We start from the raw sequence: 25640 nt of genomic DNA, 5'->3' as shown, positions 1-25640 counted from the left end.
TCATCTCATTTAATCCTCCCAGCAACCCCATTAGATAAGTGTACTAGTAGTATAGGATGTCCCAAAATTCATGCATGATTTGCAATTGAATTGAATTGCAAATCTTGCATGAATTTTGGGACACCCTATATCTCCATTTTATAGATGGGGAGACTGAAGCCCATAGGGTAAACAGCTTGCCAAATGACAATGAGGCAGAGCTGGAATTGGGACCCAAGTGATCCAAACCCTGGGCTTTCTTGAACCCAGCCTCAAACCAAGCCCCCAGGGCCTGTGCCCTGCCAAGGGCCAAAGACTAAAGCCTTGGTGTCCCCTGCCCTGTGCTAGCTCCCTTTGGTCCTGAGAGTGCTGCACTTTGGAGTGCTCAGTTCATCAAGGACAAGAATAGCCAGTGTGTGAGGGCAGCAAGAGCCCCACCTCAGACCAAGCTGCCCAGATGCCTATCAAAGGCCCCTTGAGGAGGGAAGATGGCAAGGTCTGTAGATTCACCCATCAACTCCACAATTGCTGGGTTTTCACAGATGCCTACACTAAGGAGATGGGAGGTTTACATTAAAGGTAGGAAATAAAGGAAACCTGGGAACGGCCAAGTCCAGCCTTTTCTTGCCTCTCAAAATCTCTCCAAGAAATATCATGCGCCTCTTTGGTCTGTTTCTCTGCAGCTGCCCCTTTCCTCCTGTGCTTTGTCCTGCCTCAAGGATCAGATTACAAGCCTTTTTTGTTCTTATTCCAACTGGCCACCCTCCCATCTCTCCTCCCCATAATGCTACACTCCCAGCTTTGCAAACGTGCCCTGAAGGCACTCTGGGCACCCAACTCTCCCAGAGCACAAGTCCCATCTCCTTGATGGACCTGTTTCAGCCTTTTGAGGTGAATTTGCCAATGGTAAATTTAGCTGATGGTAAAATTGAAGTCCTAACACTGCTTGTTCGACATTTCCAATACCTTAAGGTATCTCTAATAGTCTTCACGGTAAAGGGGCATTAAATTAAAATTCATTTTAAATTAAAAAAAGAAAGTATTACAATAAAAAAATAAATTTAAAAAAATTCAAAAAATAAATTAAAATTCATTTTGCTTCACTTTGGTTAAAAACAGAGAGATGTCATTGAGCCTCAGAAGCAGGGTGGGGAATACAGTGAGGAGATCTGAGGTTATTAAAATCCAATACACCAGAGCTGGGTGTCACAACTCTGAAAGGTGTCCCTCCCTTAGTAATGCCAGGTCCACATTCTGTATCTGTAATTTTATGTCCAAAAAGCTCTGAAAACTTACTTTATTTTCGTAATTTTGGTGACAAAGTTTGACCTGGAGTTAGTTAAATATTCATATTTATTTGCAAAAGTAATAAAAGGCTGCCCAGATTCCATTGGAGGGTTGTGTGATTTTTGGTATATGCACTGTGTTACCTTTTTAAAGTCCCAGATGTCCTGAATTTGGATATGCATCTGAACCCATGGGTCTCAGACCCAAGACCAGGAGCTTGCAGCAGTCCTGACTGAGCACGTGTTGTGCACAGGGCAAGGGTCTACGCAAGTTCAATTTAGTGTCTCCTTTGTCATGTAATGCCCTAAGAGATGGGGATTATTCCTTTCCCCATGTGCAGCTGAGGCTCAAGGGGATAATAGACATTGCTACTGGCACACGGCCCAGTCAGTGTTGGTGCCTGGACTTGAACCCCAGTTCTGTCTGCCTCCAGTGCTCTTTCTTATACCACCACGTTGAACTGCTGCCCAGATGTCAGATGGCATTTGCCTTTCACCTTATCATTCACTTAAATGGTAAAGTGAAATTCCCTAAGATTGGAAATATTAGTCTGCAAATAAGAATGGGCTCCTCTACATAGCTGGATTTGGCACTTCTGTTTATTCATGAGCTGGTTTCTCATCTTACATTTAGAAACTACAACTTTAAAAAATCTAACACCTGGATCAAAATGAATGTCCAGTCCTCCCATAGTGACCACCATTGTCCATGGAAGATCAATGAGCTAGTCAATGCCATATAGTCAGCAAGGAGTGTCTGCTAGGGCTCAGTATGGCCGTCAGTAAAACTTGACAAGTTTGCCATGCTGGAAACAAGAAGCATGTCCTTCCCCACCACTAGGGCTGCTGTCTTGTCCTTGCATGGGTTACCTAGCTATTGCCTCAAACACTTTCCTTTTCCTTTCTTTTTTTCTCACCCCTGCAAGACTAGTCAGGGCTAAGTTCTTAGGCCTTAAAGCGAATGAGGAAAGACCACAAGAAGGAACAGCAGATCTGTTCATGTGCCCAGCTTGGAGGCCTGCTCAGTGCATTTTGGCTAGAAGGATGCCAAAGACAGAACAGGGTGCTATGTAGAGGGGTAGAGTGAGAGTGTGAGAGAGCTCCAGAAAGAACAAAGAGGAAATCCCAGCCAGCTGAACAAAAATGGCTTGTTCTCCTTTTCCACCTGGCCTGGAGTTGTCTAGGTGGTGCAGGGCCTAGAATAGGAAGAGACCATAAAGCTAGTAGGCTCCACAGCTCCTGTCAATCTCCTGGTGGGCATGGAGTCTGGAGAGAGCACTCTGTGTGCTCTGTCATGAGATAGCACCAGTTTTGAGAGTCACATCTTAGGCACCAGAAAATAGATCTGGAAGCTCAGGGCTAGGAGTTTAGAGTCATAGTTATAGCAAAGCTTTGTTGGTAGGTACTTTGTGCCAGGCCTTGTTTGAAGTGTTTTAGATGTATTAACATATTTAATCCTCAAACAACCTATCATCATGCCCAGCCTCTGGAGGCAGTGCTCTGTGCATGGGGTTATGAGTGTGGGCTCTGTAGTGAGACTTCTTGCTCTGGTCCTGACTTGCTGTGTGACTGTGGGTAACTGGTGACTTCTTTGCGCCTAAATTTTCTCAGCTTTAAAGGGAGTGATAGCAGCCCCTTCCTCTTAGGATTAAAATTGGAAAAGGCAGGTGAAGTACTGTATTGCATGCTTAGCCTGTGGGCACTGGTTGGTGCTGGCTTGAGAAGGCAGCTTTTGGCAGCAAGAGCATTCCATTCAGGGAGTCCAGCCTTGTGCCTCTCCTGGTAGAGGCAGCCTGAGTCCTTCCTAACTTCAGGGAGCTTGGCTACTCGGTCTTTCTCCTGAACAATTTCTCCAACTCCACCTAGGTAATGGGTTGGGTGTGATTTTTATAACCCCAGTCATTAAGAATTCTCCCTCTGACCCAGCTCTGAGGCAACATAATCAGGCTACAATGTACCCCATTGAAGAAACATAAAAAAACCAAAAGGCTCACAATGTTAGATGGTGACACATCTCCAGGCTGAGGATCTTGCCTGCCAGAGTAAGAGTTCTAGTGCTGATACTGGCGCTCCACTGAGCCAGCTGCAGAAATCCATGACAACATGACAACACGTGGCCTATAACAAAATCAAACTGAAGTCCTCCTGAACTGTGGACAAAGGCCTGCAGCTCATCCTGGCCACCCCCACAGGAGCTCTGTTTGCTGTGTGCATCCACTAAAGAACCGATGCCCTGGGGTGGAGCACTCTGTTTGGTTATGCTTCATGAGACGTGGACAAAAAAGACATAGTCTCTATCCTTCAAGGGCTACCAGGGTCACACATATCCAAGGTGTTCAGGAAAGAGGGCAGCCTGACAGGTGTTTCACTTGGGCCAGATCCCTGGCTAAGCACATCATGGCTATCTCTTTCTTTACAGAAGGGGGCGGCAGAGTGGGAGACAGAAGTACCAAGGTAAGTCAGGGAAAAGCTTCCTGGAGAGGTGCCTGAACCTTAGGGATTGTAAGAGTGGGATAGGAAAGAAAAGGTGGTAAGGGAAGGCCAGGTAGAGTGAATAGCAGCAGTAAAGGCCAAGAATACAGCGTGTGCCAGGAGCTGCAAGCACTTCTGGGTTATGGAAATGAAGTGCCAATCAGGGCCCAATGGAGACTGCTAAGGAAGTAGATGGAGCCAGGTTATGGGCCTCTGGAAACTTCTGAACAAGTATGAAACATGATCAGGTCTCTGTTATAGCAATGTAATGCTTAGAGCAATGAATGGATTATTGGGGGAAATTAATGTAAGAGTCAACTGTATGAGTTCAGACAAAGAATCAAGAGGGCTTGGACATTGGCAGGGATAAGAGCAATGGGAAAGCGGGACCATGGCATAGTATTCTGGCAGACATCACTGATCCCTGCCTCCTGGTATTCACACCTTCATGTAATCCCCTTCTGGTATTCACACCTTCACACTTGCATCTAATGAACAGAATATAGCAAAAGTGATGGAATGTCACTTTCAAGACCAGGTTATAAAAACTGCAACTTCTGCCCTAGCTGGTTTGGCTCAGTGGATAGAGCGTTGGCCTGTGAACTGAAGGGTTCCAGATTCAATTCCTGTCAAGGGCACATGCCTGGATTATGGGCTCGATCCCTAGTAGGGGGTGTGCAGGAGGCAGCCAGTCAATGATTCTCTCTCATCATTGATGTTTCTATCTCTCTCTCCCTTTCCCTTCTTCTCTGAAATCAATAAAAAGATATTTAAAAAACAAAACAAAACAAACAAAAACCTGCAACTTCTGACTTCTTGGCATTCCCTCTGCCTCTCTTGTTGGCATATTTCTATTTTGCTCACTCAGATGAAGCCATCTGCCATCTTGTGGGATGCTCTATGAAGAGGACCTCATGGCAAGGAATCATGGAAGGCCTCTGGTCAATGATTCATGAGGACTGAGGCTTCAGTCCAGCAACCTGCAAAGATCTGCTTCCTGCCAACAACCATGGGAGTGAGCTTGGATGTAGACCCTTCCCAGCTGAGCCTTGAGATGATTACAGTCCTTAGAAGAGACTTGAAGCCAAAAGACTCAGCTAAGCAATGCTAGGATTCCCACCCATAGAAAGCATGAGGTAATGTATGCATGTTGTTTTAAATAGATGTTTTGAGGTAATTTGGTACATGGCAATAGATAACAATACAGGTAGGGATCAGAACAATGAAAATTGGGAACTATGATCAACACCACCCAGGCAGCATCAGCTGAATTTAGTAATTGATAAGACTGTAGAAGTTGAGGGAGAGAGAAGTCATGGTAATTTGGAGAAAAGCACAGACTCTGGAGGGTGACTGCCTGGGTTCAAGTTCCTGCTCTGCCCTTTTAACTGTGTGACTCTGGGCTAGTCATTTCAACAATCTGAGCCTCTGTTTCTTTGTGTGTAAAACGGAGATGATAAAAGTAATAACTACATTACATGTATCTGTCCTTTCCATTTATGAACTCCTTCAGCATCCAGCACAGTGGTGAATAATAGCACACTGGAACTGCTCAGAAGTCTGCTGTGGCATTTCTAGAAAGCTCAATGTTTAGCCTTATGCCAGCAAAGACAAGATTTAAATGCTTCAGCGAAATTTTCTTGCATCCTACAAAGCCTCCACTGGTCCTGTGTGAGGGATCATGTTCCATTACCCAGTATAGGAGAAGGCAGTTCTGTACAATTGTGACTTGTCACTCCTCGATCCTTCCCCTGGCAGCACCTTTGGGTGCAGCTTTTCCCTTGCACAGGAACTGAAACCATAACCTTGGCCTAATTAATTCTGTGCTTCAACCATCCAGAGTTAGCTGGCTTCAACAGACTTTTCCAGAGTCAAGCCTAGTCTCAGAGAGGACTAGAGCTTGGAATTGCCTCCAAAGCCAGGTATCAATAGTACAAGACATGGTTCTTCCAAAACCAAGGAAACCAACCAGATATAAGACTGTCTTACCTGTCTTGGCAGAGGAGGCATGGATTCTGAAGCTGCTGATCGCTGAAAGCGCTGGGGCTGCTGCATCATCTGCTGCAGAAGGAACGAAGAACGGTCAGGCTGCTGCTGCTGCAGCTGCAAAGTGGCCGTGGCGGTGGAGGAGGCAGTGGCAGAAGAGGCCTGCGTCAGCATAGGCTGCTGCAGATAGTGGAGTAGAGAAGGCTGCCTAGAGGTGGCAGGCATGGAGGGCATCTTCTGGGGGCCCGGCTCAGAAACGAAATGTGACAAGGGCTTGGTGTTGCCAAAAGTAAATGGCTCCGGGGCTCCTGGTCTGGAGCTGACCAGCCCCTGCTGCATGATCATGCTCAGGGTCTTGGGTGAGTTGGCGGCCATGGGCTTGAAGATGGCATTTGTTTGCTGGTGCTGTTGCTGCTGGCTTAGTGGATTACTGCTAGGAGTGAGGCTCCGGATCAGGGAGCACTGTGGAGTGAAGGACTGCTGCGGCAAGCCTGGGCTGGAAAGCTTCTCTGGGCGGTAGGGTGGGGAGGGCCCTGGGTTGCTGGTGGGCAGAGCAGACATCAGGTGGCCTTGAGGGCTTTTAATGGTAGAGGACACTAGGTTGGCAAGAATGGAGCTTTGTGGGCTGAATTGTGGCTGCTGATTGAGAGATGGGCTGGGGAGCTTCTCAGGAGCATAGGACATAGTGGGCCCAAGGGCAGCATTGCTGCTGGATGCCATGTTTGAGAGTAAGGCATTGGGAGAGCCTTGGAGAGTGCTCCCCGGCAGGTTGCTGGATGACATGCAGGATACCATGAGGCTCTGTGAGCTGAAAGGTGGTGGCGGGTGTGGCGATGGCACTGGGCGGTAAGGTGGGGACAGGCCTGGAGAGGTCAGGCCAGACCAATTGGATGTGGGCCCTTGCTGCTTCGTAGCAGATCCCTGCTTGCTGGCCGCCAACACCTTCAGCTGGTGGGCATGATGCCACTGAGGCACCGGGAGTGGGGGCAAAGCCACGGGGAGCATCGCCTGGACCTGGCTCTTGGCCTGTGTTGTTGCAGAACTGGGTGTGACCATCTGTTTACTGGTGGAGGGAATAGCATAGCTGATCCCTGCAGAGGAGGGCGGGATTTGAAGTGATACACCAGTGACCTGGCTGCAACCAGAAGCAAACTCCTTACTGGAACCAAGGCTCTCCAAGTGTGACATCTGAGCCAAAGGCTTGCGAGTTGTGCCCAGGGTTACCTGGGAGTGATCTAAGACCGGTGGTTCTTCTGGCTTGCTCCCCAGTATCTTCTCAAGATCTAGCTCATTTGAAGAAGGATCTTGAATTTCTGTTAGCTCCTCTAGCAGATCTTGAAGTTCCTGGTCCTGCTCCACAGTCATTATGCTGTTGGTTTTGTCATAGTAAGGAACAGTGGGCCCTTTGAGTCCCATTTCTGCATTCGGTGGTACCACAAATGGTGAGTCCATTATGCTGCCATTCATGGAATTATTTTCGAGTAGTAATGAATGGCCCGCTGCTCCCATAGCTGAAGAGCTAGGGTTCATTGTCAATGGAGGAACCTGCAGCTCTGTACAGGGCGTGCTGGAATGGGCACCTGGGCCCATAGAAAGGGTGACATCTTCAAGGCAAAGCCTCTTGCTTTTATTAGGGTAACCCCCATCAGCCATGCCTGGAAACTGGAAGTTGTCTCCTTCCTGTCTCCTCTTAATGGTTCCCTGTGGCTGAGAGAGAGGAGGGATGGGTAATTTTTATAAAGGCTTGGCACAATAAGTCGAATGAACAGCAAAACTTGCAAGATAAAACTTATCTCTGTTTCAAGACTTATAATTGTTAAAATTCTATAATACAGCCTATCTCTTTGGAACCATAATACTTGTTTCTTTGTTGCTGTGTTTCATTTAAACTGTCTTGTTACATTTTAAACAAGGCATTATGCTATCAGTAATACTAAATACCACAGAAAGCCACTCAGAAAGTCAAGTGATATTCTTTGTCCACTTAAAGGAGAGCAGCAAAACTATGCAGAAGTCACTAAATAAACTGTTCTGTCAAAGACAGGCATTTGATAGCAAACTAGAAGTAGCCAAGATATTTTCAATTTGCACCTATCTGCAGATACCCAGATTTTTTTTAAAAGGAAAAGCATAACATAGACATTGAACTTTTAGGTTGCTTCCTTGTCTTGGTTAAATATATCATGTTGCAGTGATAAAATGGAACATAACAGAACCTTTCAAGAAATGAAGGAGCTCTGAGTGTATTCTTCAGGGCAGCTGTCTAAGATACACTGTTTAGAGGAAAATACAAGTTGCAGAACAGTCACTGTAGCATGGTTCCATTTATTTTTACACACACACACACACACACACACACACATGCACTAACACACATTGGTATGAGCATATAAAAATAACTTGGGAAAACATACATGCAATCATTTGGAATAATGACCTCTTGGGGAGGACTGGCAATTCCCTTTCTATTCTCCATTTTGTATTGCTTGTTTGTTTTTAATGAGAATGACTTGTAGTGCAAAAAAGTATAAAGCTATCTAAATAAGAAATTCCTCTCTGCAGATGCATCCTCAGGTTGTAGAGATATGAAACAACAGGAAAAGACCCCAATCTGGGATATGCACCTTAGGGGAGCTGCTTACCATTTATAAAAGCATAACTTTGGTAAAAAAGCAATTAGTAATGCAGTATTTCCTACTCTTTCAAGATTTATATAGTCACCTGTAGTTGTCATGTTAATGGCTATGGCCTGCAAGAAAAGGGGAAAGGGAGTGGATTGAAGGAATATGAGTGGGTAGAGAGGGGTTTGAAAATAACCTAAATACCAACAGTCTAACAGATACATTTCTCTTCAAGCATTTTTTCATGTAAGAAACCCCCTTTTAACTTTGGCAATCTCACTGAGACATCCAGTACTGTCCCCTCGTATTTGGCTCACAGGGGAGTCAACAGCTGTGTGAGGCCACCTGCTAGTACAACAGTGATCATGACTCTCATGGCAGACTGAATATCATAAGCGATCCCCCAGGTCTGCATTTCTACACCTTGCTGCACATCAGAGACACCCAGATTCCCAGGCTTTCCCACCATAAATGAATTACTTCAATCTCATCTGGGGTGGGTTCCAGGCTTCTGAAATTTTTCAAAGCTCTCTGGCTGATTTTAAGTGGACAGTCAAATTGAGAACCACTGGCCCAGAGCACAGTGGAGCCAATGTGGCATAGAGCCCTTGTCCCGAGGCAGAAACACCTAAGTCTTTGCCTTTGCACTTAATATCTCTGAGCCCCAGTTTCTTCATTTGTAAAATGAGCATAATTTTAGTTCTCATTCATGATGCTGCTCTGACTCTTATGTGGAATGGGACAGATTCTGGGGCACCTAGTAGATCTAGAAGGACCCTGGGAGTCCAACCCTGTCCTATTAAAGACAGGGACCCTGAGACCCAGAGAGGGGGCAGGACTTGCTCAGAGTTGCTCAATTGGAGGGAAGATGCAGGGCCCCTCCATAACCATTCAGCTGCCTCCAGACCCATTGCCTTAATTCACCAAAAGAGCAGGAGACTTACTACCTTGTCCTTACAGAAGAGGCTCCACCACTCTGACTGAGGGGACTTGCCTATTTCTTTGCCTTTTCTTTTGAAATGATCAGGCCACATATTTTCCTGTCCATTCATTCAATCAGCATGGAGCATCCCACAAACAAGTCACTGGGTCCCAAACTGAAATTTGGTCTCTTTTACATTCTGCCAAAAAAGGTCAAAGAAATCCAATATATTGAATAGAAATATATGAAATGGATCAATGAGGAATGACAGTGTGGGTTTTAGATAAGATCCCCTGTAGAGAGTCTCAGATGGCAGTTGTTGGTCCCAATGTGCTGTTTGTAATATCTTAGACTGCAAGACAGATTTAATGACAGTGAAGGCTATGTAGAGTCAGGCAGGGGAGGGATGGGGTTGGGGATGGGAAGGAAGAGAGGGCAGGGGCTATGAGTAGCAGTGTCCTGGAATCCCTGGCAGATTCTGTGTGCTCCTGGAGCTTTCATTTAAGGGTAGGTATTCCATTAACCTGTTGGGACTAAGGTTGAAGGAGGTGGAGAAAGCAGGAAGTGACCCCTGGGATGCTAAACGTAATATTAGGAACCATTTGCAAAGGACAGGGGTCTCCAAATTTCAGGCACCCATCAGTGCATCCAAGCTAATGTTCCCCCCTCAATTCCAATTCCAACCAGTTCCTCAATGACAAAGTAGACCTCAGGATGCCCCTGGGAGATGTTAATGGCAGTCCCAATGCTGGTGGATCCAATTGCTGCAGCAGGTGCCACTCTTGCTGTGCCAAGTCTGCAGCTGGACAGCTGCTCACCTCATTGAATACTTTGGGAGCATGCCTAATCAGAGGACAGGCTGGCCTTGTCCTCTGGGTGCACAGAGTTGCTAGTCGAGGCTGCAGTTTCAGCAGAGGGGCAGATGGGAGCCTCTTCTGAACTCTCCTTTTTCAGTATATGCACTGCCCAAGAGAGCACTGAGTTCTCCTTTTTCAATGGACTTAAATGAGACTCGACTTTGTTAGAAGCTATGCAGCTTTGCATTTGGAATTTTATAGTGAGAGTTTTCAAGAGTTGGCCTACAGCACCCTGGCTGACTGGCAAGAACTCTAGCCAAGCTTAAACAAGGCTCAGGAAGGTGGCTGCATTTACATGGAACCACCCAACCTTGCTCTAAATGCATCTGCTTTCACCAGGCATTGGTGAAGCATGGAAATCTATTATCCAGTTAATTTTTCCCATAGATACAGGCTTGCCTTAGTTTCTCCTCTTACACAGTTCCATGATTTGTTACTCATCTCAGTTGCAAGAAGATGGCTGGGTTGTCTCCCATGCTTAGTGCACATCTTCACTGAGTCACCTGGACCAGTGGTAATGAGCTGAGGTCTGCTGGGTGTTGATTGATTCCTGTGACCAACATTTTAGATCAAATGCAGCAGATAGCTTGCTACTCCTGAATGGCTTCCCCTATCAACTTTGCATTGGGGATGGAAGGTCCCAACCAAGCTTTCAGACCCTTCTAACCAAAACTTCTAGCTTCATGCATGTGCCATTTCCAGGCTCTGTGGACTCCATGACAGCAAGCTATTGGTCCAAGCTACCAGCAAACCCCTACTTTATTCAGGCCATGTATTGCGCATGATCCTGCCCACTCACTATGAAATTTCTAATTTCTCTTTTTACAAGAAAAGTTAATCAGCAGACACTGGCAGGATTTCTAGAGAGCATATTTCAACCTCCTCTTTTTACACAAAACAGAATGGAATGCAATTTGCTTGTGGTCATACAACTAGTTAAGATATAATGACAACAGTAAACTTCAGGTTCCCAACTCCCAGCCTGAGACCTCACAGGTCCTGCCTTTGTTGTGTGTGAGGGAGGACACCGGGAGGGGAGGGATGGTTCTCTGGTATTTTAAAGAAAGGAATGGCTTTATCTCTATCCACAAATGCCTAAAGACTCCCATTTCATAATCAGGCAGACAAAGCCACCAATGTGATCCCCACAACTTTATAAACACTCATTAAAATGCATTTGAAAGCATGTGATGACTTCCCCACCCCTTAAATAATGAGAAAACAAAGGCAACCCTTCTGATAGGGACCAAATTCAGCTCTGAAGTCAATATTATTTCTGGTTCTCTGTGAACAATGACATAATGGCAAGTCTTCCCTTTTCTACACTTTTAGTTCAGAATGCCACAAAGGGCAAATATTTCTTGGAAAAGGTCTAGATTATAAAAGTAAAATCCAGACTCATCAAATGGGCATATGGAGATAAAGAATATAATATGCATAAATATATTACTCTTCACAAAGAAGTTGGGCAGGCTGTTATAATCACTTAATTTTGGATACTCTAGCTGGAGGTTTAACATGGACACCAATGAAAGGCCTGCAAAAAATATGCACAGGTCCTACTAGGTAAGAATGTAGGAGGTGGAAGATATCCAGGACAGATGAATTCAGTGAGCCTCATTATCCCTCCAGAATGCACTGAACATGTAGGTCCTGAGCAAAATAGTCAAAAAAGGGGAAATAGTTTATTACTGTCCCCTTTCTCCTTCTCAAGTGCCTCTTCTAATTCAGTTCAGGCCAATCTGCTTGCTGGTTTTTCATCTCTCTCTCACAAGTGCATCCATTCTCTATCAACACCCCTATGAGCTTCCTAGAAAATGATGTTCACCAATTAGATTGGATTTCAAGCACTCTGAGACAAAAGTGGTCCCAGTATACTTGCTCAGAAGAAAGAAAGAAAAATATCATGGGACATGGTGCAGTTAGTCCCAGAAGAGATAAGACAGTGCTCCATCAATAGTAGGTTTGCAGAAAGAGAGAGAGAACAGCAGAGAGAGAAAAAATATGCCCGGATATATACATGGGATCAAATTAGTATCTGTGTACATAGTATAAATGACTATATGTGGGCATATGTCATTTGCATGTTTGTTCTTCAGAAGAATGTCCCCACAAACTAAAACCGACCTTTCTGTAGAACAATCAGGATTTTCAGCATTTCCAGAATTGCAGGACATGAGGCTCTGGAGAATCCTAGGGTAGCTGGGAATGGCAGGGAACCCTGAATGCTGATTGGCTTCAAGAGGAGTCAGTTTGTCTTAAGGATGAATCTCCACTAACAGATGGTTTGGAGCAAGATTCTTGGCCCATAGGAAGGGGATTTCTTGGTGCCTCTGGCTTGCCCTGAGTCCACAGACTGCATGCTCAGCACCCAATGCAGGAAGAGGCCAGGTGGGATGGAGGAAAAAGCCCTGGAGTAGACACCAGAAGACTTGCATTTAAGCCCTAGCTCTTCCATTTGCTGTGTGATTGTGGGCAAGTCACTCCCACTCTCTGAGCCTCAATTTATTCTTCTGTAAAATATATGCTCAGGCTGCCATGTGTGCCTCACGGCATTGTTGAGACATGCACATTGGGAGCAGTAATTGTTGCTGATGTTAGTATCCAAACCTTGGGTCCCCAAGCTGCCATATTGCCCTATAGTATGGACCTCGGCTTGCTCTTTGATCAATATGGACCCATCTACTAGGATGGCACATCATGTGGGGGTGGGGGAAGCTCAGTGGCCTAGTCTTGAAGGCACTGACCTGACAATCAGCAGTGCTGCCTTTAAAATTCCACCTCCTGCTGCTCACCACCATCCACTGCTCTTGGTTCCCCCACACTGTCTACAGCACTCATCCCAATCTGAGGACTTGTGACTTAGACAAGCTTCAAGCAGAGCTATCTGAGTGGTAGCCCCAACAAATGCACAAACAAGCTGGCCTGGGTGGGGGATTTTCTAGGACTGTGTTCCCTTTCTGTAATGTAAACACACCAGTTGGAAGTATTGGCAACTCTAACAATGGCCCTAAACCTATAGATGTATATGCATTTAATGAACTCATATGCATACTGTACCACCCCCTGAGAAGATTTGAAGTATCGGTCATTAAACAAGACTTACTTGAATGCTAACCTTCTGTTCCTGGACTATAAGAATGCCAGGCCCTTGGAGACAGGCTGGTCCCTCCCACTCAGGTTAGGGCTGGTGAGGCCCAGAGCTAGGAAGACATATGTCCAAGGGCCAGTGTTTCTGACACCCAGTTTGACCTCTGAGAGAAAAACCCTAAATTGGTCTCCAAACACATTCCCATGTAGCATCATTCAAAGGATAAAGATGGTTACTTGGGAGAGAAGAAAAAGATAGAGTTTGTTTCAAATGGCTGAACGAACTTGGCAAGGCTGGCCTATAGATAAAGCAGGTGCTGTCTGGGGGCTGGAATAGAAGCTGAAGGTCAAAGCCAAGGACATACTTTCAGTCCAGAAAACTCTGTCTGTGCAGGACCCAGGTTAAAAAGTGTCATCTGTGTTTCACCCAAATTAAGCTGATGAGGCCAAAATCATGTAGGGAAGGGAAAATGTGGAGGCAGAGCTGAGGTTGGAGGCAGCCAGGGCCACTGGGCAGACCTGGATTTCTATATATGAAGAGGGAAGAAGGGATTGTTTGAGTTGTGTGGAAACTACATACCATATGGAATAGCACTGGCTTTCCATCCACAAAATCTTTAAGACTTCTGCCTGTGACTGGGTGAACACAGCAGCAATATCTCTCCTTACAGCAAGGCCCCATAGGATTGCAATGGTAGGATCAGGTCCAAGATGACAGTCCTGACTTTCTAGGAGGCACTGCTCCCCATCTCTAGGGCATCAATTTGAGTAGTTTAAATGTGGCAAAGAGAAAAACAGTTGCTGATTGCTTAGTACCTTCGTCCCTGTACCCAGGTGCAGATTTATGCTTTGTGGGAACTGAAGTTTATATAATTTTGGGGGGCCCTCTTTTTGAAAGAAAATATAAGGTTAAATGAACAAAATTAGATACCAGGCTTGAAGGATAAGTCTTGAAGCTTAGGCACAAGTGACTGCATTGGTGTGTGCCCCAACAATGAGCTAAATAAAATGGCAAAAGGCATTTCACTTTCATGACAGCTGTGCAGGTGGTAAAAGAATCCAAAGACACATAGTCCAGTGCATTCAGATGGTCATACTTACAGAATAAGTCCATTTTAGCCCCCAAGCACCAAATTCTGGCTCTGAAATCTAACAGTCCACAGATGAACCCACTCCAGTTACTAGATTTTTGAGCCAGGCTGTTTGAGCTCTAGAATGCCATAGAAACAGAGGCTTGGAAAGAATATGTCATAGCCCTAACTGGTTTGGCTCAATGGATAAAGTGTCCGCCTGCAGACTGAAGGGTCCCAGGTTCGATTCCGGTCAAGGGCATATACCTTGGTTGTGGGCACATACCCAGTTAGAGGTGTGCAGGAGGCAGATGATCGATGTTTCTCTCTCATTGATGTTTCTAACTCTCTATCCCTCTACCTTCCTCTCTGTAAAAAAAAATCAATAAAATATATATATTTAAAAAAAGAATATGTCATAAAAAGCATCAGATCAGTCCAGAGAGGACCTCCCCATGGTCTAGGTCCTCTTTTTTTCACCATAAGTGAGGTATGATTGACAAAATAAAAATTGTATATATTTAGGTTGTACAATGTTATTTTTTCTGAAAGTGTACAATGTGATGATTTAACATATGCATACATTGTGAAATGTTTTAGGTCCTCTTTTTTAAATTGAGGTAGAATTCACAGAGCATAAAATTAAACTTTTTTAAAGTGTACAATTCAGTGGCATTTAATACATTCAAAATGCTGTGCAACCTAAATGAGGAGAGTGAGGCCTGCCTCACAAATTTGTTATAAAGATCACACGAGCTTATACATGTAAAGTGAGCACAATGCCTGGCATGGCTTACATACCAAATAAATATTCTCTATCTTCCCACTCTTGAAAATGCAAACACATTCTTGTTGATCCTAAAATAGCCTTTAACATGGTTTATTCAGCAGCATTTGCCATTCAAAGCAGATCTGCCTTTACTCATTGGCTGCACTCCTGAATACCTGTGTGCAAGGCTAACTTTTGTAAACCAAATCATAACAAAATGCAACAAGAATTTGCCACTGAAAGGAAATCTTCAGTAAATTATTTTACAAATTAAAAGATCTCTTAGCCAAACTTATCTTTTTTGAAATGTGTGCACTTAGTGATATTGTCCTTTCTTGTAATGAATCCTAATTTAATTTTGGCCACACACATGTGCTGATGTTCCACATCCCCAAAGCACACAGCAACAGGAGTAGGTTACATATTGAAAATAATGACTGTCTAAAAATATTTCTTTCTTTCTGCGATTGCATCATAGAATGAGTCACATAACCTGAAAAATACCCTCTGTGTGTGTGTGTGTGTGTGTGTGTGTGTGTGTGTGTGTGTGTGTGTGGTGCTGGTATAGATAATGGTGATAGTAATGGAGGGAAGGGTAGGTGTGGTAATGATGGAGATAGGTGGTGGAGATTGTGGTGGAAGAGGTGCTGATGATGAGGGAGTGTTCCTACAGGATATGTCTTTCATTACCTCTGTAAGAAGCTCCAGTGACTGGGTCAGAGGAAGAAGACTCACTTTAAATGTGTTATTAACAGAAACCTCAAAACTGTCTCCTTGCAGTTAATCATAATTATCTTTTTCTTACCTGGAAAATTAAAGCTGAATTACTTGTAGAAACATGGGAGATTTTTATTTGTTAAAATGTTGCCAATAAAGTAATTTTATGTCAGACTTAACTACAGGAAAGGGCAAGGCATTTCTAAGTTCCTTAGCTGTCATGTGGCTTAAAAAAAGATGGGCAGCAGTTAGCTACTGTACACTTAGCTCTTTGAAGCCATATATTCAGAAAGCAGATGTTGGGTGTTGGTGTTTGGAGGCTGGCTTCCTGGAGGTATTTTATATCGGCCAAGTTCATTGTTCTAAACTCCAAAGGCTTGACTTGAAAAAGGAAAAGAGGCGAGAAAATGTTCAGATTTTCTGACAGTGTCACACAGGCACAGCCCTAATACTAGACAACTTCAGTTCCTAAAGCTTATTCTACAACTAGAGGCAACTAGAGAGAATGGCACTGGACTTCAGTCTACTACAGAGACGAAAGCTTCTAATTGTACAAAACAGGACTTTCTAGGAGGCCCAGAATAGAAATCCCCCCATAATGAGCATACACTAGAAAAGCAAGTGGTGAACCAGACTAAGAAGAGCTGGAACTCTAGTGGGACAAAAAGTAAGTGAAGAACAAGAACAGAGTGTAAGCAGTATTCTTCAGAGGAATGAAGAAACAGTGATGTGACAGAGTGGCCAGCAGGCTGTTCTGAAGAAGACACATTTAAGTGGACATCTAATGCAGTCCAGGACATAGGGTGGGAGCATAACATTCCAGGCAAGTGGGCAGAAGTGAGAAGGTCCTGGGGAGAGCTCTTGTGTGTTCCAAGGAAGGGCAGGTGGCCAGTGGGCTTGGTGCACAGTAAGCCCAGCAAGCAGCTGTGAGCTCGCAGAGGCCTTTGCTGGCCATAGGGAAGGGGATGGATTGTAAATTGTTGGCAGTGGGAAGCCATTGGTTGGTTAAGCAGAGGAATGATTGATTGTAAAATGTCTTTCTGGATGCTGATGGGAGAGGGAGAAATGGATGTTGCAAAAAGGATGAGGACCAGTTACAGAGGCAAGGTGTCTGGAAAAAGGACAGGATCTAGAGTGGAGGTTGGACCAGCTTTGACAGAGCAGAGGAAACAGAATACTTGGGGAGGTATGAAGATCTGTGATTTTCACTCAAGCAGCACAGAGGGGAGTACCCATTTATTAGGGAAAGCTATGGCCTTGGAAAAAAATGAACCAAAGCCCAGTGACCTAGATCAGGGGAGGTCAAATTTTTTCTGTAAAGGCCCAAATAGTAAATATCTTAGGCTTTGCAGGCCATGTGGCCTCTGGTATAACTGTAGTATACAATATGTTAACAAGTTAGTGTGACTGTGTGCTAATAAGACTTTGTTTACAAAAACAGGCTGTGGGCCAGACTTAGCTCATTGGGGCAGAGTTTGCCAGCCTTAACCTAGAGCATGACCTGAGCATCTTTCCCCAGGGAAATAGTTATTTCCAAATTGCCCTACTCACACTTCAGAGGGCCACGTAGGCCTACTGTCACAAGAGAGTGGTAAGCAACATTTTTGGAATTGTAAAGCTTCAAGATTTAGACCATTAAACAAGTTAGATGACCAATTCTGAGCTGAACTAGGTATGTGGTACTCCTAAGTGTCATGTTTCACCTTCACTAATGACAGTTGTTATTATTGAGCATCTGATGGTGGGTGCTCAGCAGGTTCCAGTGAAAGGAGAAAACACCTTCTCCACAATGCCCATCTCTGCCTTGCTCATCCAGCCTTTCTAAACTCTTGAGCAATGCTCATGTCACCCAGCAGATTAAAGTATACACAACTTCCTCAGGCCTTCATGGGTCTCTATGATAATATGGCCTCAGCTTCTACTCCTTCTATTTTCAGCCTGTTCCATGCTCTGGGCACCCTCAAGGCTGCCATGTTAGGCTTTGCATTTCCTGTCTGCACAATACTGCTCTCTTAAGGCTAAGACTGTTTCTTCATCATCTCTGTACCTCCAGAGTGCCTAGCCTCATGACAGGGCTCAGCTGGCATCTGCAGATTTGAATTAGCCATTGGAGCAAAAGGTTTCCTGCAAATTATCTTGTTCTTTTCCCATTTCCAGCACAAGGCCAAGAGACAACCACTTTTCCGAAACTGTAATGAATTTACTAACTGGCCCAATGACCCTGGACACGCCCCTTCTCCTTTGTGTGTTCTTGACCTCTTGGGTCAACAAAAGAGTGGCTGGGATGATTTCTGGCCAAGAGAAACAGCAGCCGCTGCTTATTGAGGATTTATTATGTGCCAGGTACTGAGCCATGGAAAGAAGGACGTAAGAGCAGGAGATCTCGGGGTCATGGGAGTGGCTATGCGACCTGACAGCCTTGGGAAGCAACCGAATAGAGAAGCAGCTCTGGATGAGGAGTCAGGAGAGTGACCGAGCCCCACAGCACTGGAGAGAAGCACACAAAGGCAAGTTTGTTTAGAGAAGCTGGGGGGGTGGGAGGTAGTGGCAGTGGCAGGTATGCCTGATCCTTGGTCTGGGTTCCCAGCAGATATGTCCAGCAGCCTGTGGCTCCTGTCTGCCTTTCTAACTTTGGTACTTTGGGGGTTGGAGATCTGGTGAGAGGGGAGGCAGGAAATGAGAAGGAGAAAGGAAAGGCAGGAAGGAAGGGGAGGAGAAGGAAAGGAGGCAAAAGGGGAGGAGGGAGGCCTTGGAAAAATTATTCTATGTCGACTGTAGAAATAAAAATCTGTAACCCAGACCTGAGAAACGCATGCTTTCCCTCACCCTGAGTTCTGGAACTTGGCACTCCATGGGCAGCTTACGAACTAAATATCTGTCTGCAAGCAGAGTCACATTGAGCTCTCCAGTTGGGGATTTTCAGCAAAAGCAAGAGGCCTCAGCTGTCACAGGTCAGCCCAGAGTTTGGAGAGTCCCACACCCACATCCCAGGGATGACTCCTGGTTTGCACACACGCTAGAGAAAGATGATGTCTGAGCCTCAGCTCAGCGAAGTTCTTCTATAGCCCTGACCTAAGGTCCAACAGTATCTACTCTCCTCCCCTAGGGAGTTCAAGCTCCGGACACCTGTCACCTTGGGCCTAATGTCAAGGAAGCTGGGGGCAGGAGCCAGGCAGAAATGCAGACAAGGCCAGAGTAGGCTCCTGGAATTCCAGAAATAGGCAATGCCAAGATCCCAGATGCCAGCAGAAGTCAACTGCCAAACAGAACTCCCCCTCTCAACATCCTCTCCTTCAAACAGATTGCGATTTCCAGGTCAATGGTTTGGTGGACTGGGCTACTCAGGTAGGACCCAGATGCAGAGCCCAGTGGTGTGGTGCAAGCCGAGCAGTGCTCAGCTGTGGCAGGAGAGATCCATCTGAATGCAAGACCTCTGACAGGTGGCCTTCCCTGGTTGGGTGTCTAAAGCAGGAAAGGACCCTTACTGCAGGAGGAGGAGGAGGGAGCAAAGGGAGCGAACAGCTGCCTGCTCCATGGGGAGGAGCCCCAAAATAGAAAGGCACATATGCACTGCAAGCCTTGACCTAGAATGCTCAGAGCTACACCATAAATCCAGCTCTCCTCAGTGCAGTGGGGCTGTTGATGAGACTAAGATATCCTCAGGAGTCATGTGTGTTTCTACCTGAGTAGCAAAGACAAACATTTCCCATCGCCCTTCTGAGCCAGTGCCAACCTCTCATCATTAAAAAAAAAGTGCTAACAGAAGTTATGCCTTGTTTATATAGCATTCATATCCATATCTTGTTCATCATCATCCAGAAACCCTGACGTGGGCAGAGGGCAGATTATTAACCCTATTTTACTGGTGCAGAGACTGAAACACAGAGATTCATGCAAGATCTGTGTCAGGAACAACAGCCTCTCCCATAACCTATCTCTGGATCACCTGGTGCCTGGAGGTGGAGCCACATCTGCAACATGCCTACAGTCTCCATGGAGCAGGGGACACTGGCCTTCTCTGGGCTCCAAGAAGGCTGTTTAGATAACTCAGCCCAGGTCCTAGCTGACTGTTCTGACCTCCTTGTGGGGGTGTTTAATCTGCCTGGCTTGCTGTTTTCAGGCTGGGTAGTGGATGGTGGTAGCCAGAAGGTTCCAGGGAGCCACCAGGATGAAATAAAGATGCTTCCACTCTTGCTCTGTTTGTTGGATGTCTGCACTGTAATAAAATCTCCAGGTAATCTGGGACTCCATTTCACCCCCAAGTGGCATGCCAGCCTGCAGAAGGTTTAACTATCTGAGCTCCTAAAATGAGAATGGGAAGCAGCAGAGGGGGAAGAGCTTTGGAGTCAAGTTGTCTGGGTTTGTGGTCTGAATTTCCCGCCTACTGACTGTGTAACACTAGAAAAGTCCCTATTGTCTCGGAGCTTCAGTCTCCTCAGTAGTGAAGTAGAAATATTAATCCCTGTCACAGGAGTAGATGAGCTAATTTGTACAAAGTACCTCACATGAGAGTCATCAACCATCCTCTCCTCACCATTGCAGAGTAGGACAAGTAGAATTACAGAACAGGACAGAGTTGTTCCCAATGGAGGCAGCCTAGAAATTGTTTGCTCCTTGACTGTGAACTGCTGTCATCCAGAATCTAGCCCAGGGCTGGACACATAGGAGAGACCCTGGAAATGGGGCCTCTACAAGGAAGGGACATGCTGAAGGTATCACAAAGCACTGGTTACATCCTTGGGATCAGATTCAAGGTCTCCTTACTGACTCCTATGCTCTGTTTAAAATGAAAAGTATGTGGCCCCAAGGACATTGGATACAGAACCTAAACCCAACCACACACTGCGGAAGGACATGGACAGACCTCTTCCGTTATTACTAAGTTCATCAGTCTAAAGAAGAGGGCCAGTTAAAACAAGGCCAGTATTTTTGTAGCCATCTATTTCTCCACATTCCTTGTTATACTCAGGCCTCTCCTCTCCTCCTTCTTCAGCCTTATTAGAGGTAAGAAGGGGTGAGGAGTTAGTTTTGGTCATACTGTGGGTGGAAAGCAGGCTGCACTAGGGACAACCCAAATGGGGACACTTGATATAGCTCTCCACCTGCTTGATGGGCATCTTTCGGCAGGTCACTGGATTTCTCAGACTTGAGTGTCCTCATCCATCAAGATGGAGAACAGTTGGGAAGCTCAGAAGGAATACCCACTATGCCAATTCACTGTAACCTACAGAGTGAACCATTTATTGTCATTAAATGATGAGACACAGAAAATGAGCAAGAAGCAGTATGTCCTTCCTTCTCCAACTGTCTGTCTAATGCCCTCAGCTACCCCATTTTGTCTGGCACTGCCTTGTGAACAGAATAGGTGGCTGCTCAGAGCTGGGAAAGATTTGCACTTGCAGTGAGGTATCAACTGAAAGAGAGATGATGTGTGATGTGTATACTGGGTTCCAACTCCATGCAAGCTCTGGAGCACTCCCATCAGAAGCACTAATAATTTAGAGATTCTCCTACTAGTACTCAATCAACCCACTGATCTAGGGAGGAATGGATATCTTAATTGGAAAGACCAAACATTCTCCTTCTGCCTCCTGTTAAAACTGCACATACTAACTAGAGATTGGATGCCTTATTAACCTTGGGTGGATGCTCAAATGTTCAGTGACTTTGGCCAAGTTGTTTAATCTCTCTGAGCCTCAGTTCCTAGAGATATCCTCTTCATCTCAGGGTTATTCTAAGAATTACAGGAGATAATACCCCCAAATTCTTAGCAAGTTCCTGACACCTAGTCAATGCTCAATTAAAGGTGGCTATTCTTTTAAAAAATATATATTTTATTGATTTTTTTACAGAGAGGAAGGGAGAGGGACAGAGAGTCAGAAACATCGATCAGCTGCCTCCTGCACACCTCCCACTGGGGATGTGCCCGCAACCAAGGTACATGCCCTTGACTAGAATTGAACCTGGGACCCTTCAGGCCAACGGTCTATCCACTGAGTCAAACCAGTTAGGTGGCTATCCTTATTCCTGGTTCACTTGACCTTTAACAAGGACAAATGATGGGCAAAGCCCCATAGGTAAGTTAGGGGCAGAAGCAAGACTTGAATCCAGGTGTTCTGAGCCCTGGACTTAGGCCAAGAACAATCATCACATCAGATGGATGTTTTCCTGCAAGTGGTCTGTCAGTTATTCACATGGAAATCCCAGGGCTGTTTACATGAATTGTCCTTTCGGATTGAGAATTTTATTTACAGACCTAGATTTGAGACAAGGTTGTTTTTGTTGTTGTTAGTTTGGTTTTTGGAAAGGACGAGAAAACCAGGTAAGCTGAGTGTCTAAATCAGATTTTCATATTGAGTATGATTATAGGATGGGGGAGAGTGGTGTAAGGGATGTGCTTCTACATACACACAGTTCCCTGGATCTGGGGAGCAGGGTGTTGTCCCTGGACATTAGGGAGCATCAGAGGGAGAGCAAGAAACAGAAACAGCTGATATCCAGTTCAGGTCACCCTGGAAGTGCAAGACAAGCTCCTGCAAAGGACCTCTTGCTGATGATCATTCTGGGCCCTGCAATAACTTGTTTGGACAGCGGTTTCATGGTGAACTGACAGGCCCCTCTGCTTTTAATCCACCCATTTATGTCCCTCAGTCAGCAAACACCTGGGCTGCTGATTTCCTCAGCACATGTAGCAGAGCTCCATGTTAGCACCAGGTGTCTTCCAGAGGTTGCAGGGATTGACCAGCCACAAACATTCAACTGCGCTCAAACCAAGAGCTGCCTTGGTTGCCAGCTGAGGGTACAGTGGTGCCTGACTTGGCCAGACTCCATGTATATCTCTCAGGCCAGGCCAATAGAATGGGCACCCTCACTGCCATCCTGTCAGAGACCATATGCACCTTCCAAGAAGACAAGTGTTGATTTTTTGTTTTTTATTGTGAAGAGGACTCATTTGAGAAGAGTGGCTTTTGTAGTGTGAGACATATTTTTTAATCCCCTCAACTGGGGCAAATCCTGGGTTTTCTAACAGCTTGGACTATAAAAAACAGGTCACTCAGAGCCAAGGGTGGAAAATAAGATATGTCACAAGAAGAGGGAGAAGGGCTGATTTTGATCAAGTACAACATGTGACTCTAAAGCAACACGGTGAATTTTGGGCAAGGCTTACAAAGGGCTCTAAAGGTCATATACAAAGAAAAGTCAAGCCCGGAAATGGCATGAGTAATGGTAACATCTTTGGAGTGAGGGCACAGATGGCCACTCCAAAGACCCATCTAAGTAAAACCCTTCTGACATGGAGGTCTAAACTGATCAAAACCAAAGAAGTTACTTACTAGTCACACTTTTTAAAAGGGTATTGGTGGGGTCCCTGAGGAGAAGAAGAAGAGGACCCCCAAAACTACAATTTATCCACCTTTCCTCCAAGGAGTGGGAACAAGTGTGACACAAAGGAGAAACTGAAACTCATGCCGAAACTAATCATGAGCTCTGGATGTATTACCAAGGGTTTGTTGCTTATAGAAGATAAATAACAAAACAGTAATTGGGGTGGAGGTTAGAGATTGCCTTCTAGAAAATCCCTGGCAGAAGGGCTGGCAATTTGGAGGACAGACCACTGGCCAATTAATTGCTCCATCTTTGCCATCTCCTCTGTCTACCATCTCTGGAACTCCAGCAAACATAGTTTTGTAAATGTCCATATACTCAACTTGGTACCACATTCTCAATACCTTGTTTGTGGAAGACAATGAGGAAAAAAAGAGAAGCAAAACTTCAACAATCTGCTCTCACCCCTGTGCACATATGAGAATCCTAGACTAAATAGAAAGCCAATTTACTGAAAGTGGATTACCCTTGGGATTGGAGAAGCCAGGCCCTCTAGTTATGCGAAATGACATTATCTCAGAACTCTGAGCTCCTAGTTCTCTGAACAGGAAGGAAGCAGACCCACGGCTCTATAAGAGCCATTTCCTCTCTGCTCTATTAATTTCAGAGATTAGGTCTGTAGACCTAATACACTGAGATAACAACCATTGTGTTTGCTGCAACTCCTACTAACTGAGCCAATCTTGGTAGTTTGGCGACGATGCAGGCTTTTATTGTCAAATTCAACTAACCAATGGCTTTCATGGCCCCTTCTGTCATTCTGGATCCTAGACCTACCGCTGGAAACCCTAACCCTGATTTTCCAATACATGGATGATGTCTGGATTCCAAGCGAGGAAAGTAGAAATTTGTCAAATGAGTTTTTAAAAGGACATAAAGGCCAAAGAGTTTAATGGAAATATCTTTTTATACCCTACTTACTGGCTTCCTGTTCTCAGTGGTATTAGGAAGCTAATGCAATACATCTAGTGCCTGTCATTCCCACACTCCTGATTTCTATGAAGAGAAAAGGTAAGCATTTCTTCCCTTTCACCCTTCCTCTCTTTCCATTTCAAGGGGTGCAGTGCAGAGATCACTGGACTGGGAGTCCAGAATGGAGCCTTGGACTGTATGTCCTGTTTTTCCAGAAACTCACAAGGGGTAGGGTCAGCTCATCTCCTAGATCTCTTCTATGTCAGATTCCAGTTCTTTACATTTTAAGTTGGTTCCCTGCCATCAATTTGTACACAGAATTTCAATAATACATCTTACATTCAAGTTTAAGATTAGAAGCATTCAACACCCCCCGCCCCCCCAATAGCCCATTGTCTGACCGATTCCTGGAGCTTTCTGGGCTCCTGACGATTTCCCACCATGGTGATATGGGGAAGCATGCTCTTGATTACAAGCCGAGTTTTCCAGTCATCCATTGTTTGACCTGCAATTTTATTCTTGACTCTCCAAGGTGCTTTCCCAAACGACCTAGACACAGGGCTTAGGAGACAAAAAGTACACTGTCTTTCAGATATGAAGATGAGACCAATGACCCCGTGAATCACAGTCTTTCACTCTAAGGAACAGGTTTGGGTGAAGTCAGCCACATTCTTTTTCCTGTTTCTCTCCCCACCCCACCAATCTCATTGAGACCCCCCTCTCCCACAGATGAGGGGCACTTCTATGAAGCAGCTGGTTGGGATGGCTATGGGGCAGAGCAAAGTTCACTGGAGAGCTGAGGGATGGGGGGAGAAGCAGCCTGATTTAACTAAAATAATACTGGGCTTAATAGCAGGAGATGTAGGTCCTAGGTCTGGCTTTACTTTTGCATGGTATGCGGTGAGGTCTGTGGAATGGCTCTTCTGTTCTTGACACAGCTTTTTTATATGGAAACCCTGTTGGTTAAGACCAGGTGATGGTTTACAGCTGGCCCGCTTAGCTCTACTAGAGCAAGCCATATAGCCCATAGAAGTAGCAGTTCCTACTCCTGCCCATGTTAACACCCAGCTAAGTGTGTTAACAGTTCAAATCCTGACAGTCAGTGGAAGGAAGCAATGGCTGTTAGAAGGGGCTCATGAAACCCCAGTGCACTGGTTTATAAAAAAAACTATCCGAGCAGGCTGTGATCATGCTACCCCAATGTATACCATCCATAACAGATGAGCAGACATGTACAAACTCAGGTAAAGCTGTTTTTTTTTACATTTTGTTTTGTTTCACTTGTTTTTCATGATGTAGAAATGAAATAAGAGAGCCCTACTGAGGATTCATATATGAGGGAAATGCTCCTTCCCATTAATCTCCTTTGTAGTATAGAATAAGGCTCTAAAATTTCAATGTCTAGACTTCTGACTTTGAAAAAATAGAGATGTTCTTTTCCCATTTTCCCACTGAGTACAACTAAAACCTCTAGACATCTCTCTATATATAAAAGCCTAATATGCAAATTGTCCCCTCAGGAGTTTGACTGGGAGACCAGGAGTTCAAACACTTGCTAAGATGTGCACTGACC

The 25640-nt window shown here is 45.1% G+C and overlaps 1 protein-coding gene across 2 annotated transcripts in view; it reads right to left on the bottom strand.

Annotated features, from left to right (window-relative positions):
- The window catches only part of MAMLD1 (mastermind-like domain containing 1), a 130069-nt gene that overhangs the window by 31465 nt on the left and 72964 nt on the right, over window positions 1–25640 (bottom strand). For both annotated transcript variants that reach the window (XM_014529774.1, XM_014529773.1), the window contains exons 3-4: window positions 24469–24628; window positions 5727–7430 (exon numbers count right to left, since the gene is read on the bottom strand). In XM_014529774.1, the coding sequence (XP_014385260.1) occupies window positions 5727–7430; window positions 24469–24564 (1800 nt within the window). In that variant the 5' untranslated portion in view covers window positions 24565–24628. The remainder of the gene's footprint in view (window positions 1–5726; window positions 7431–24468; window positions 24629–25640) is intronic.

This window comes from Myotis brandtii, unplaced genomic scaffold (genome assembly GCF_000412655.1).
Source record: "Myotis brandtii unplaced genomic scaffold, ASM41265v1 scaffold695, whole genome shotgun sequence".
In the NCBI taxonomy this organism is placed as follows: Eukaryota; Metazoa; Chordata; class Mammalia; order Chiroptera; family Vespertilionidae; genus Myotis; species Myotis brandtii.
The sequence above is the reverse complement of the archived record's forward strand: the minus strand, read 5'-3'. Positions and strand labels throughout refer to the sequence as shown.